An 11,600-nucleotide genomic window follows, 5' to 3' on the forward strand; every position below is an offset into this window, starting at 1 on the left:
CAAAAAAATTGACCCACTTCTCAATCACTTATTGGTTCCGGGTCATGGAGGAAGAGAGGGCAGGAGAATGTTTTACAAACGAGAATCTCCCTTGGTGTCAAGAATGTGCACCATCCGACCATCCACTCCGTCACTACTTTGTCTGTAGATTCGCCCAGCATACATTGCCCCATAACATTCATTATGATATCAATTATATGCATTTACTATGTAGACACGAATAAACCACTGTTTGTGAATTTTCAGGGAAACTAAGCCACCCTATTCACGCTACTGAGACAAGTCAATTTGCGCGAAGACCAGACCAGCTGTATTGGTTACAGAGGTGGGACCAAGTTACTATTATTTGAGTCACAAGCAAGTTTTAAGTTGAGTTCCAAGTTGAATGGGCAGAGTCTTTTGTCACAGTCCAAGTCCTGTATTCTGAGCAAGTCCAGTCACAGGTTTTTTCAAGTCAAGTAAAAAATCAAATCTATCCATGCAACAACTTGTTCAACTACAAATCTTTGTCTGTTCATTGAGACTACCAGACAGCCCTTTTCATGATTTTGTCTACAACACATTTTGATGATGTAATTGTGAAATGGGGACCATGTAGCAGTCGTAAGGACATGACATCAGCAGGTTGACGTGCTCAGAGTGTAGATTTATTTACAGGTCTTGGTGATCCAATGGTGAAAGCCCCATATCATATACAATATACAAGTTGATTTACCAAATATACACTGGCAATAGCCTAAAAGAAATAGCTTCTGTATCAGGCTTAAAGACATGCTCCGGTACTTTCGCAACCAGTAAGTCTTTTTTAAACCTCCCTCTTTGTGCTGGATGTGTCAATGTGTAGTTCATACATAAATAATCTATGAGCAAATTACTGTTTTACCTCAATTATCCACAAAATCCCTAGTTTGAATGCGACTGTTTTCTGAAAGCTGTGTATTACAATTTCCCTACATTTCTCCCCATGTGGACCAACCCTCTAGCAATTCGAGTTTTAGCCAATGTGCTTCAGCTCCTTGGCATTTGATGTAATACATATTTTCTGGGACCACTTTTGGCTGGTGGGTGCTACTTTCAGAACTACTAGCTAAAAAGTATAAAAAGTAGCAAAGAATCCCTTTAACCTGTCCTATCTGAATGGACACAGGTAGAGGGCAAAACTGTACATCCTCCCCTTTAGAAACCAAATCGAATCTGTCTAGTATAAGCACGTGGCCCCTCCCTTGGTCCATACAACTACCTAATTGGCAATTACAACTAATAAACTGCTTCTACAATGTAAAAGGTAATTTCTACATACATTTTTACATCCTTCTTAGTCATTTTGAATGAGTTTTAATGATATTTCATCACCCTTTATAAATGGAGAAATCATTTTTATCTTGTTCAAAATCCTGACTCCAAAGTGTGGCGCCCAGGCCACGTAGCCTATTTATATGCGCGTTGAAAGGCGCACGCTCCTATTACGCACAACCAGAATGACAGAAACATAGGACACAGACACAATAAACTCCGACATAACCTCAGAAATATAAACAAAGGAAACAATACATTGAATTAAGTAAACAGAACTTCTCATGAGTCTTGTAAACGTCCATGTGCACAAGAAACATAGCCCCCACAGAAAAGGCATTATATGGGGTTAAATGAAAATCTTATATCAAACATGAAACAGAAATGTCTAAGGGTTGCAATAAACGGTACAGGGATGAAAAGCTTGCAATTATTGTAGGATTATTTTTGGAATATAGATTTACCACATATGCATTTAAACGTGTAAAAGCAACATTTCAACATCGGAACAAGCGGGAGTTTGGAGAGCGCATTTTAACATTCAATTCCAAATGCAAGCTTCATAAGTAAATTTCAAGCAATTTTGACATACCAAATACCAGTAGGCCTAACCTCATTGGCCTAACCTAACCTCAGATATATTATTTAATAATGTCGCGATTGAGCAAGTTGAGGACAAAAAAAAAAAATAGTAAAATAGTAAAAATAGTATGCCGCTATCGTGGTCAAAACATAGCCTCAATGGTTGCTAAAATGGGAAAACATCATATTGACTGATCCCTGTATTTTCCTACTGTACTACATTGTTTTGTCTTGTCTCTTTCAGAGAGTCATTGAGCTAGAAGCAGATGCAATGCATCATGAGCTAATATATGTGGACGAGGCAGGTTTCAACCTTGCAAAAACAAGGGGCCGCGGCAGAAATATCATCAGACACCGGGCCATCATCAACGTCCCGGCACAACGTGGTGGCAACTTAACAGCGTGTCAGGCTATTAGTCAAAACAACGTCCTTCACCATCATGTAATCCTAGGCCCATACAACACTGCACAGGTTATCACATTTCTGGACCCCCTCCACAACAGACTAATCCCTAATGACCAGTGGCCAGAGCAGCCCAGGTACGAAATCATCTGGGACAATGTTAGTTTCCACCGGGCTGCTGTGGTTCGCAATTGGTTCACAGGTTTTTCCCTTTTCATCGCAATCAAATCTCCTCCCATACTCTTCGTTCTTGAATCTTATTAAATCATTTTTCTCTGCATGGCGTTGGAAGGTGTATGATCGCCAGCCCCACCAACGTATACCCCTTCTACAGGCAATGGAGGAGGCTTGTGGAGACATTGACCAGGGGTCATGTCAGGCCTGGATACGGCACTCCAGGCGATACTTTCCACACTGCCTTCATCAAGACAACATCACATATGATATGGATGAAGTCTTATGGCCAGACCCACAAACTAGTAATAAAAACAGATTTTAAAAAACAACAGATAAAAGAACACCTTACTGCACAAAGGGAACTGTGAAGAGACGCAGCCATTTTATATATATATATATATATATATATATATATATTGTAATTTGCACTGTATGACGTATTACACCTAGATATTGTGTGTACTGATGTGTAGGCTGTATGTGACGTTTTAAATGTACATTATGTATACTAAACAAAAGTATAAAATGCAACATACAACAACTGAGTTACAGTTTATATAAGGAAATCAGTCAAATGAAATAAATTAGGCCCTAATCTATGGATTTCACATGACTGGGCAGGGGCGCAGCCATGGGTGGGCTAGAGAGGACATAGGCCCACCCACTTGGGAGCCAGAAATGCTCACAAACAGGGATGTAAACAGATTTGTGCATACATTTGAGTGAAATAAGCTTTTTGTGCATTATGGACAATTCATGGGATCATTTATTTCAGCTCATGAAACATGGGATGAACACTTTACATGTTGCGTTTATATTTTTCAGTATAGTCCTTGACTAATAATGTTCTGTACTATGAATGATGTCATGTTTCATGCGAGCCCCAGAAAGAGTAACTGCTGCTGTTGCAGCATCTAATGGTGATCCTAATAAATACCAATGCTAGTAATTGTAGTTTGATACTCTATCGCTGGTGAGCTTGAAAAGTAAACAGCTAATATTCTTGATCACCTACATTTGTTGGAGCTGCATATTTATTACGCCAAACTCTCTCCCTACAATTTGATGTTTGCGTGCACCCGATCCACCCGACCTGTGTTGGTTGAACTTTTTCTGGTGTAATCAGAGGGCAGTGTCTGCATTCCTATAGCCAATCTGTTGCACATTGTTTTTGCGATGGGGATGCTGCGGGCTGCTGTTTTTCTGGCTGCGTGGAGAGGAGCCGAAGTATAGTAAGACTGTGCCCCAAAATGATTGACAAAACGTTACAAAACCTGGCCAGATCATTTCAAGTCATCTGTTTCAAGTCAAAGTCAAGTCCCAAGTCCTGAGGCTCCAAGCAGTCTCAAGTTGTTTTATTTTCTGTCAAGTCGAGTCTCAAATCATAAAATGTGTGTCCAAGTCATGTGACTGGAGTCCATAACCAACTTATAGTTGGTGGAACCAGCAATAAAGAGGCTCAACTTGTGGCTATTGCCATAGCGTCTATCTCCCTTGAATACAGGCGGTTGACGTCAACAACCCTCATCAAATATTCAAATATGTATTCAAATAATGAGATGTATCCACCAATCTAAAGAGAGGACTAGGCGAGAGCGTGACAGCTTGCCATGCCACTTTGTGGACAACGACTCCCATTATTGGTCGGAGAGACAAGAATCTTGCCAGTATATCCTTAATCTTTGGTGGAACCACAGTGGAAGGACTGTATGAAAAGGAAATATCTGAGCCTGTACAGTATAGAGAGGGTCACTAATGTGAGAAGGGTATCACCTCAGACTGCTCACTGCCCCTCAAATGAGAGGCTTTGAGAAAGGAACACAGGTGTATCCAGATTTATCAATGAGCTATTTCAAAAAGGTCCCAGAGGCTTACATCATCAAGGTGTGGGTATCCTTGTTAGTGTATTCACACACAGATGGCCTGGATTATTAATTAGAGAATGTCAGTCGTCTTATATGCTGCTGCCATCCAGCTATAAGTAACTAGTGTGAGTGGTGAATACATGAGTGCTCAAATAAAATGTCTTTATTGAAAGTCAAAAGCTGTGCAAACATAAATCATACTGCTGTTCATAAAGGTAACTTAAAAACAAATATCTTCAGAGATTAGAGCATGTTAGTTATTACCCTTTTAAAAAGGGTCTATACATCAGAACTCATTAGCAGCAATACCAGTGGACCTGCCTATTGTAAACAGAGGCAGCTTGCCCCCTTACAAACAAATGAGTGCTGTGCCTTTCTCCTTAGCCATGATTTTGGCAGAACCATTCAAGGTGAACTATGCGGAATTGGCTCCGCCATTTCCTGATTGATAAAATTCTAAAAGTTAACGACAAATCAAGCAAGTATACTGTAGCAAAATCATTGTACCATCTAAACCGCTGGAAACATTTTCCATGACCAAAAATATTGTATTTTCAACTGTTTGAAACTGGTGTACAAAACCAAACGTAAAAGATGCAAAAAAAAAAAACTTAATGGGAAGCAAAAAAAAATAAAAAATTGTGCACATCAAACAGCTCGACCACTTCTTAGACTTGCTTTCAATGCAAAGACAGATCTATAACTCCCATTTCTATGTGAATTTGGTCAGGTCGCCCAACACGTAACATAATGCAGCTTTAATAATAGAGTCCAAAACATATGGCTTTGAACTTCTTTTACCTTTAAAAAAAAAAATGAGCACGGCAATGCTCATTAGTTCTCGTTTCAGTCAATGAGAGCAATATATCATGCACAAGGCCGCTTCATTCGCTAATAACTCTGTGGTGAGTCTACCGTCAAGGACAGTAAGCATAGCAGAAGTCAAGGCAAAGTGGCATCACCGTTGTCGCTGAGCATCAGGACCTGGGCGCATAATCCTACACTGTCCACAACTGTCAGTTGGGGTGTATTCATTAGCACACTGTAGCAAAACATTTTGCAACATAAACAAGAGTTTCTTATTGAAAAAGTTCAAGTACACTACATGGCCAAAGGTTTGTGAACATTTGTTCGTCAAACATCTCATACCAACTTCATGGGCATTAATATGTAGTTGGGGACCCCCTTTGCTGCTATAACAGCCTCCATTCTTCTGGAAAGGCTTTCCACTAAATGTTGGAACATTGCTGCAGGGCCTTGCTTCCATTCAGCCACAAGAGCATGTTGGGCGATTAGGCCTGGTTCGCAGTCTGCATTCCAATTCATCCCAAAGGTATTCGAAGGGGTTGATGTCAGGGCTCTGTGTAGGCCAGTCAAGTTCTTCCACACCGATCGCAACAAACCATTTCTCTATGGATCTTGCTTTGTGCATGGGGGCATTGTCATGCTGAAACAGCAAAGGGCCTTCCCCAAACTGTTGCCACAAATTTGGAAGCACAGAATCTTCAAGACACGCCATATCAGGGCGGAAATATGACAAACTGACTTGTTGTAAATGTGGCATCCTATGACGTGCCATGTTGAAAGTCACTGAGCTCTACGGGCCATTCTACTGCAAACGGGTGTGGCTGAAATAGCCAAATCCACCCATTTGAAGGGGTGTCCACATACGTTTGGCTATGTAGTGTAGGTCCTTCTTCCATTTGGTTCCTAGTGAATACAACCCTGATGTGATGAGACGAGGACTGTCCGGGGATACCGGTAGGGAGTAGTGTCCACTGGCGTTAGCTAGTCTCTGACCAGCAGAGAGCAGTAGAGCCTGCAGAGAGCCTGACCAGCAGAGAGCAGTAGAGCCTGACCAGCAGAGAGCAGTAGAGCCTACAGAGCCTGATCAGCAGAGTTTCCATTCTGATGCCCCCCCTCATAGTCCAGCTGGCACAGTATCATGTTGTTCTTCAGGAAAAACCTGTCTCCCACGCAAAATCTGCAGACACACACACACACACAAATTAGTGCCTTCATTTAAGACCAATGAAACTTCCCAAGTCCCTAAAAGCAGTAGTTGTTGGGTAAAGGAAATGAATAGACCTCCATACAGTATGCTGCATTCCATACAGTATGCTGCATTCCATACAGTATGCTGCATTCCATACAGTATGCTGCATTCCATACAGTATGCTGCATTCCATACAGTATGAAGGCCTACTGCCACGTCGTGGGAAAGTCAGTTGCACAACTGAATGCATTTAACTGAAATGTGTGAATCAGAGGTGTGGGGGAGGCTGCCTTAAACCGGCGAGCAGTTGTGGGTTAACTGCCTTGCTCAAGGGCAAAAGTGCCTTACCTCTACCTTGCTGGCACAGGGATTCAAACCAGTAACTTTTTGGTTACTGGCCCAATGCTCCTTACCGCTAGGCTACCTGCCGCACCATATACAGTACCTCAATTTCAGGCTCGAAAAAGATTTGACCTTGTTCCAGAGAGTATCTTAAAGCATTCATACATTTTGATTGTTTGTTATTTGCTGTACTTGCTTTCAAGACCAAACTCTTAGCTGGTTGTTTGCACCATTTTGTCTGACCTCTAATGCTCACTAAGAGGCCATACATTAAGTCCCCCTTATAGGCTAAACATGTTCCAAAAGCACCAGGCAGTCAAACAGACACTCAACATGCCTGTTGTTACTCACGTAACAAGCTGTTTACGGGATCTATCATGATTATTTTCCTTTCAGGGTCACTTGATGCCTGCTTTCAAGGCATACACAGTATGTGGGGTGAACTGGGATTCATTCATTAGGCACCAAACTGAAGAAAACAGAATGAAACCGGGAGAGTACTTGGGACTCCATTTTTGTTTTCCATTGCAAAACGTGTCCGTTGTGTGCCCTAATGAATATAGCCTTGAGGCTCCCATCATCTCACCTCTGGCTGCACAGCTGGCAGGCAAAGCAGTCCAAGTGGTAGACATTCTCCCTGGCTCTCATCACCATCTCAAAGGCCGGGATCACCTTACTGCAAGCGGCACAGTTCCCCGTCATCCCAAAAAGCCTGGAGGTGGTGGAGAAAGAGAGGCAATGATGTGAGTTGTCTGCATTAGGAAACACCAATTAGGAAATAAACTTTAGTTTCTCATTGGACAAGTTCAGATTCTATCCATCTCCTCCTTTCACTACGTTTCATGGCAACTGAACACGACCCAGGTAGCCGACTGCTTTGATAATGTGTTAACTAGGACATTACGTATTATCATTTTATTCATATGTTAAAAAAGTAGCATAGGGTGAACACTTCAGTGATGGAAGAGAGCCTTGAGAAGAACCACATCCATGGGTTGAGTCCCTCATAGGATCTACAAAGAGCTGCATCAGAATGTCAAGTCCCCACAAAACATGATAGTGCCATAGACCAGTGGCAAACAAGAGACTACAAGCAAGCAGGCCTAATGAAGCCTAACGAAGGCAATGCTAATGGGGCCTTGGTATGCACCTGGTGTTTCTCCTTAACAAGGGTATAGGCCTTAATGCTAATTCCCCACTAATGGACCAATTAAAATAAATCACATGGTTTTAATCCCGGCCTTCAAAGGCTTTCTGCCTGATCGTCGTGATGACGAGGAAAACAGGAGGCAATTTAGCCAATTTAACTGTCAAACTGGTTTTCCCCTCTAAAAGCAATGCAGCTAATGAGAGACTTAGCTTCAACCAAATCCAGCTGGATGTTACACATGAGACTTGCACTTGAGTTGAATGACTGGTAGTGGGCTAAATATATTCGCAAGGGTTTCTATAGCAGCAACCCCAGAATAGTTCTGAGGGTTCTGTGCTCGAATGTATTGATGTATATGAAGAGTTCATTTCCAAAATGAGTTATCCACCAATTTTTCACATTTGTGTTTCCCCCCACATCATTAATTATAGGTACCTTCATGTGTGTAAAATATTCTTTTTTTTATTCATAGAGTTCAGATGTGTATGAAAATTACACTTTCTTTTGCAAAACGCTATATTGTTTAGCTGGAATGGAATATTGGTATCCTGTATATTTGACTGTGATATATGGTGGTCTCACCTAGATGAATGCACTTACTGTAAGTCGCTCTAGATAAGAGCATCTGCCAAATGTAAATGTTTTACATACAGATCTTACATTTCTGTTAGTCACTCTGGATAAGAGCATCTGCCAAATGTAAATGTTTTACATACAGATCTTACATTTCTGTTAGTCACTCTGGATAAGAGCATCTGCCAAATGTAAATGTTTTACATACAGATCTTACATTTCTGTTAGTCACTCTGGATAAGAGCATCTGCCAAATGTAAATGTTTTGCATACAGATTGGATTATTTACAAAAACATTTTTTTATATTAACGTCACAATGTGTTCTCATTTGTACATTTCTTCATTATGGAATGTTTTATTGCATTTCATAATTTCTTTAAAACAAAATAAGCCAATTTACTAACATTTATGAAAATAGGTATAAAGTTTGTTGGAATGAAACTCTTCATTAAGGAGTTAAAGCCATAATGATTAATTTCCAGGTCACTATAGTTATTTTTGCCTGTTCTGCCCCCTTCACCAAACTGAGGTAATTTGCCTTAAATCAGAAAATGACCAGATAGGAAGGAGCAACATGGCGATAGTTCCATCAATTGGAAGTCTAGGTTAAGACAACACCATTATTGCTTACACCCATCCCTACAAACACAGAGGGGTAGAGGCTAGATTGGAGAGGATTGAAGGGTTGGCTCGTGTTCAGTAGGGTACGCAACGTTTTTAATACATTTTGCAATGGAAAACATTTTTTTTTAAATTAGCATTTCATATGGGACAAGTTAATATAGTCTCTCCCTGTTTTCTTCCATGTGGTGCCTAATGAACACATCCCTGGTTTGAAAGTCCTTACCTCAGGTAGTCCTTGTGACAGAGGATGAGGTTGGCTCTGGTGTAGAGGGTGGAGCCCACGTCACCCAGGCGACAGTCACAGCAGGCACACTTCAGACAGTCCTCGTGCCAGTACCTGTCCAGAGCCTCGAGCATAAAGCGGTCCATGATCCTCCGGTTGCACCCGGCGCAGACCCTCGGCTTCCCTTTGGACTGGAGAGGCACAAGGGAGACACCTACAGACAGGCAGACACAGATTTGTTAGTAGGCTACAGTACAGCAATCCCTAACCCTCTCAGTTACATGACCAAGGAATATTGTTTGGCTCCCATAACTTTCTATGGTTCTCTCAGGGCCATCATTATCTCTTGGTCACTTCTAAATCATATGTTGGTCTTAAACATTTTCTGACTCCAGAGCCTATTATGAATGGGACCCTTTCTGGTGCTACATGGCCAGACTGATCCGGTCAGAACACAATCATTTCATTGTGAATTAACATTTTAAATAAACTGATTTAGTGAGTTTGTGGTGGAAAAAGTTCTGGCTATCCCTTTAATCCAGTCCCAATAACCAAAGAGACATGGTATTTTCCCTTGCTACATCCCAAAAGCCTTCAGATTGTAAATTCATATCACATAGGCTACATTCCTAATTAGGCCTACATGTCGAAGACACAGACGGACAAGGAAATTACAAGTCTGTGAATCGTAGACCGACCGTTCGAGCATGAGTTGCTTAAATGTAGACATCCAAATCAGTAACTCACTTTCCTCCTTGTCAAACACCATCGTTCAGACGGCGATTCGACTCCGAGAAACCTTCACACGGCTGCGACAACCTCGCAATGTCCCCCTCGACGTTCGGACGCAAATTCTCGCTGGTCGACGCAAATGGACTTAGATTCTCTTGAAGGTGATCGTATCAGTCTTCCAGCTCCGCTCGTAGGAATTGAACGCTTGCAACGATATCAAATCTGACCCGGCATGATTATATCCATTATAACCCTTTCAATTTGGCAAATTGGGCTAGAAGTAAAAAGTATATTATGGCATGTGAAAAATAGGCAAAATAGTCCATAGATGTCAGTGGATCAATAATCCTACTTCTCCCGCGATATCTACCAAAAGTGTCAGGTTGTATTTCAATAGCTCTGGTGTTGCCACAGCACTTAGATCCATTATACTTAAAAGCATCGGATCAAGCGTTTCAAAGTAATCTACGGTCGACCTCGGCGTTCTGCCTCTCTAGTTGTGCCAATGCTCTGTAAAATGTGCACGACTCTCATAGACCTACGTGTCCCCGCGCGTGCTAATTATATAAAGTCATTATGCTCCGATCTGATTAGTGGCCCCTCCCCCTCTTTGAATCAATTATTCAATACACACTCTGCCTGTGCCTAAGTATTTTTTTTGTATAAGCTTATTCAAGGACACCAATTACCCTAAGGGCACTTCTCTCATTACTGTAATTTGAACAGGACACAAATGCATTGCCCATTGGGAAGTGTGTGTGTGTGTGTGTGTGTGTGTGTGTGTGTGTGTGTGTGTGTGTGTGTGTGTGTGTGTGTGTGTGTGTGTGTGTGTGTGTGTGTGTGTGTGTGTGTGTGTGTGTGTGTGTGTGTGTGTGTGTGTGAGCTACTCACAAGCTTTTAAGCAAAGCTCCATTAGGCAAAGATTTTCACTTCATGTCTTTGCTTTGAAACTTCACCAGATTCACAATTGAGCATTGAGAGCCTCCAACCTCTATCCACTATCCTTTATTCTCTATCCTTCAACCTCTATCCTTTATCCTTTATCCTCTATCCGCTATCCTTTATCCTCTATCCTCTATCCTTTATCCTCTATTCTTTATCATCTATTCTTTATCCTCTATCCTCTATACTTTATCCTTGATCCTTTATCCTCTATCCTTTATCTTCTATCCTCTATCCTCTATCCTTTATCCTCTATCCTCTATCCTTTATTCTTTATCCTCTATCCTCTATCCTTTATCCTCTATCCTCTATCCTTTATCCTCTATCCGCTATCCTTTATCCTTTATCCTCTATCCTTTATCCTTTATCCTCTATCCTTCAATCAATATCCTCTATTCTTTTTCTTCTATCCTCTATCATTTATCCTTTATCCTCTATCCGCTATCCGCTATCCTCTATCCTCTATCCTTTATCCTCTATCCTTTATCCTCTATCCTGTATCGCCATTCAGCCCTATTATCATCTGTTCACCTTTTCACAAGTTACACTTAATTTATCAAACAAATTAGACTTAATTTATGTATAAAACTCAAATCCACCACCAAACAGGTTCGTATTCATTCGGACACACCATAGCAAAACGTTTTTCAACAGAAAATGAAAATGTGCCTTTCTTATTGGACTAGTTCAGTGTTCT

At 41.2% G+C, this 11,600-nt stretch overlaps 1 protein-coding gene across 1 annotated transcript; it reads right to left on the minus strand.

The window, feature by feature from the left end:
- Nucleotides 1–4,424: 4,424 nt before the first annotated feature.
- On the minus strand, nt 4,425–10,477 carry LOC135556667 (rhombotin-1-like). The gene is made up of 4 exons (XM_064990044.1): nt 9,977–10,477; nt 9,230–9,443; nt 7,245–7,370; nt 4,425–6,304 (listed from the first exon to the last, which is right to left on the minus strand). The coding sequence occupies exons 1-4, from the start codon at nt 9,996–9,998 to the stop codon at nt 6,199–6,201; spliced, it is 468 nt and encodes a 155-aa protein (XP_064846116.1). The 5' UTR covers nt 9,999–10,477; the 3' UTR covers nt 4,425–6,198.
- Between the last annotated feature and the right edge of the window lie 1,123 nt (nt 10,478–11,600).

The sequence above is a fragment of the Oncorhynchus masou genome, chromosome 15 (genome assembly GCF_036934945.1).
Source record: "Oncorhynchus masou masou isolate Uvic2021 chromosome 15, UVic_Omas_1.1, whole genome shotgun sequence".
Lineage (NCBI taxonomy): Eukaryota > Metazoa > Chordata > Actinopteri > Salmoniformes > Salmonidae > Oncorhynchus > Oncorhynchus masou.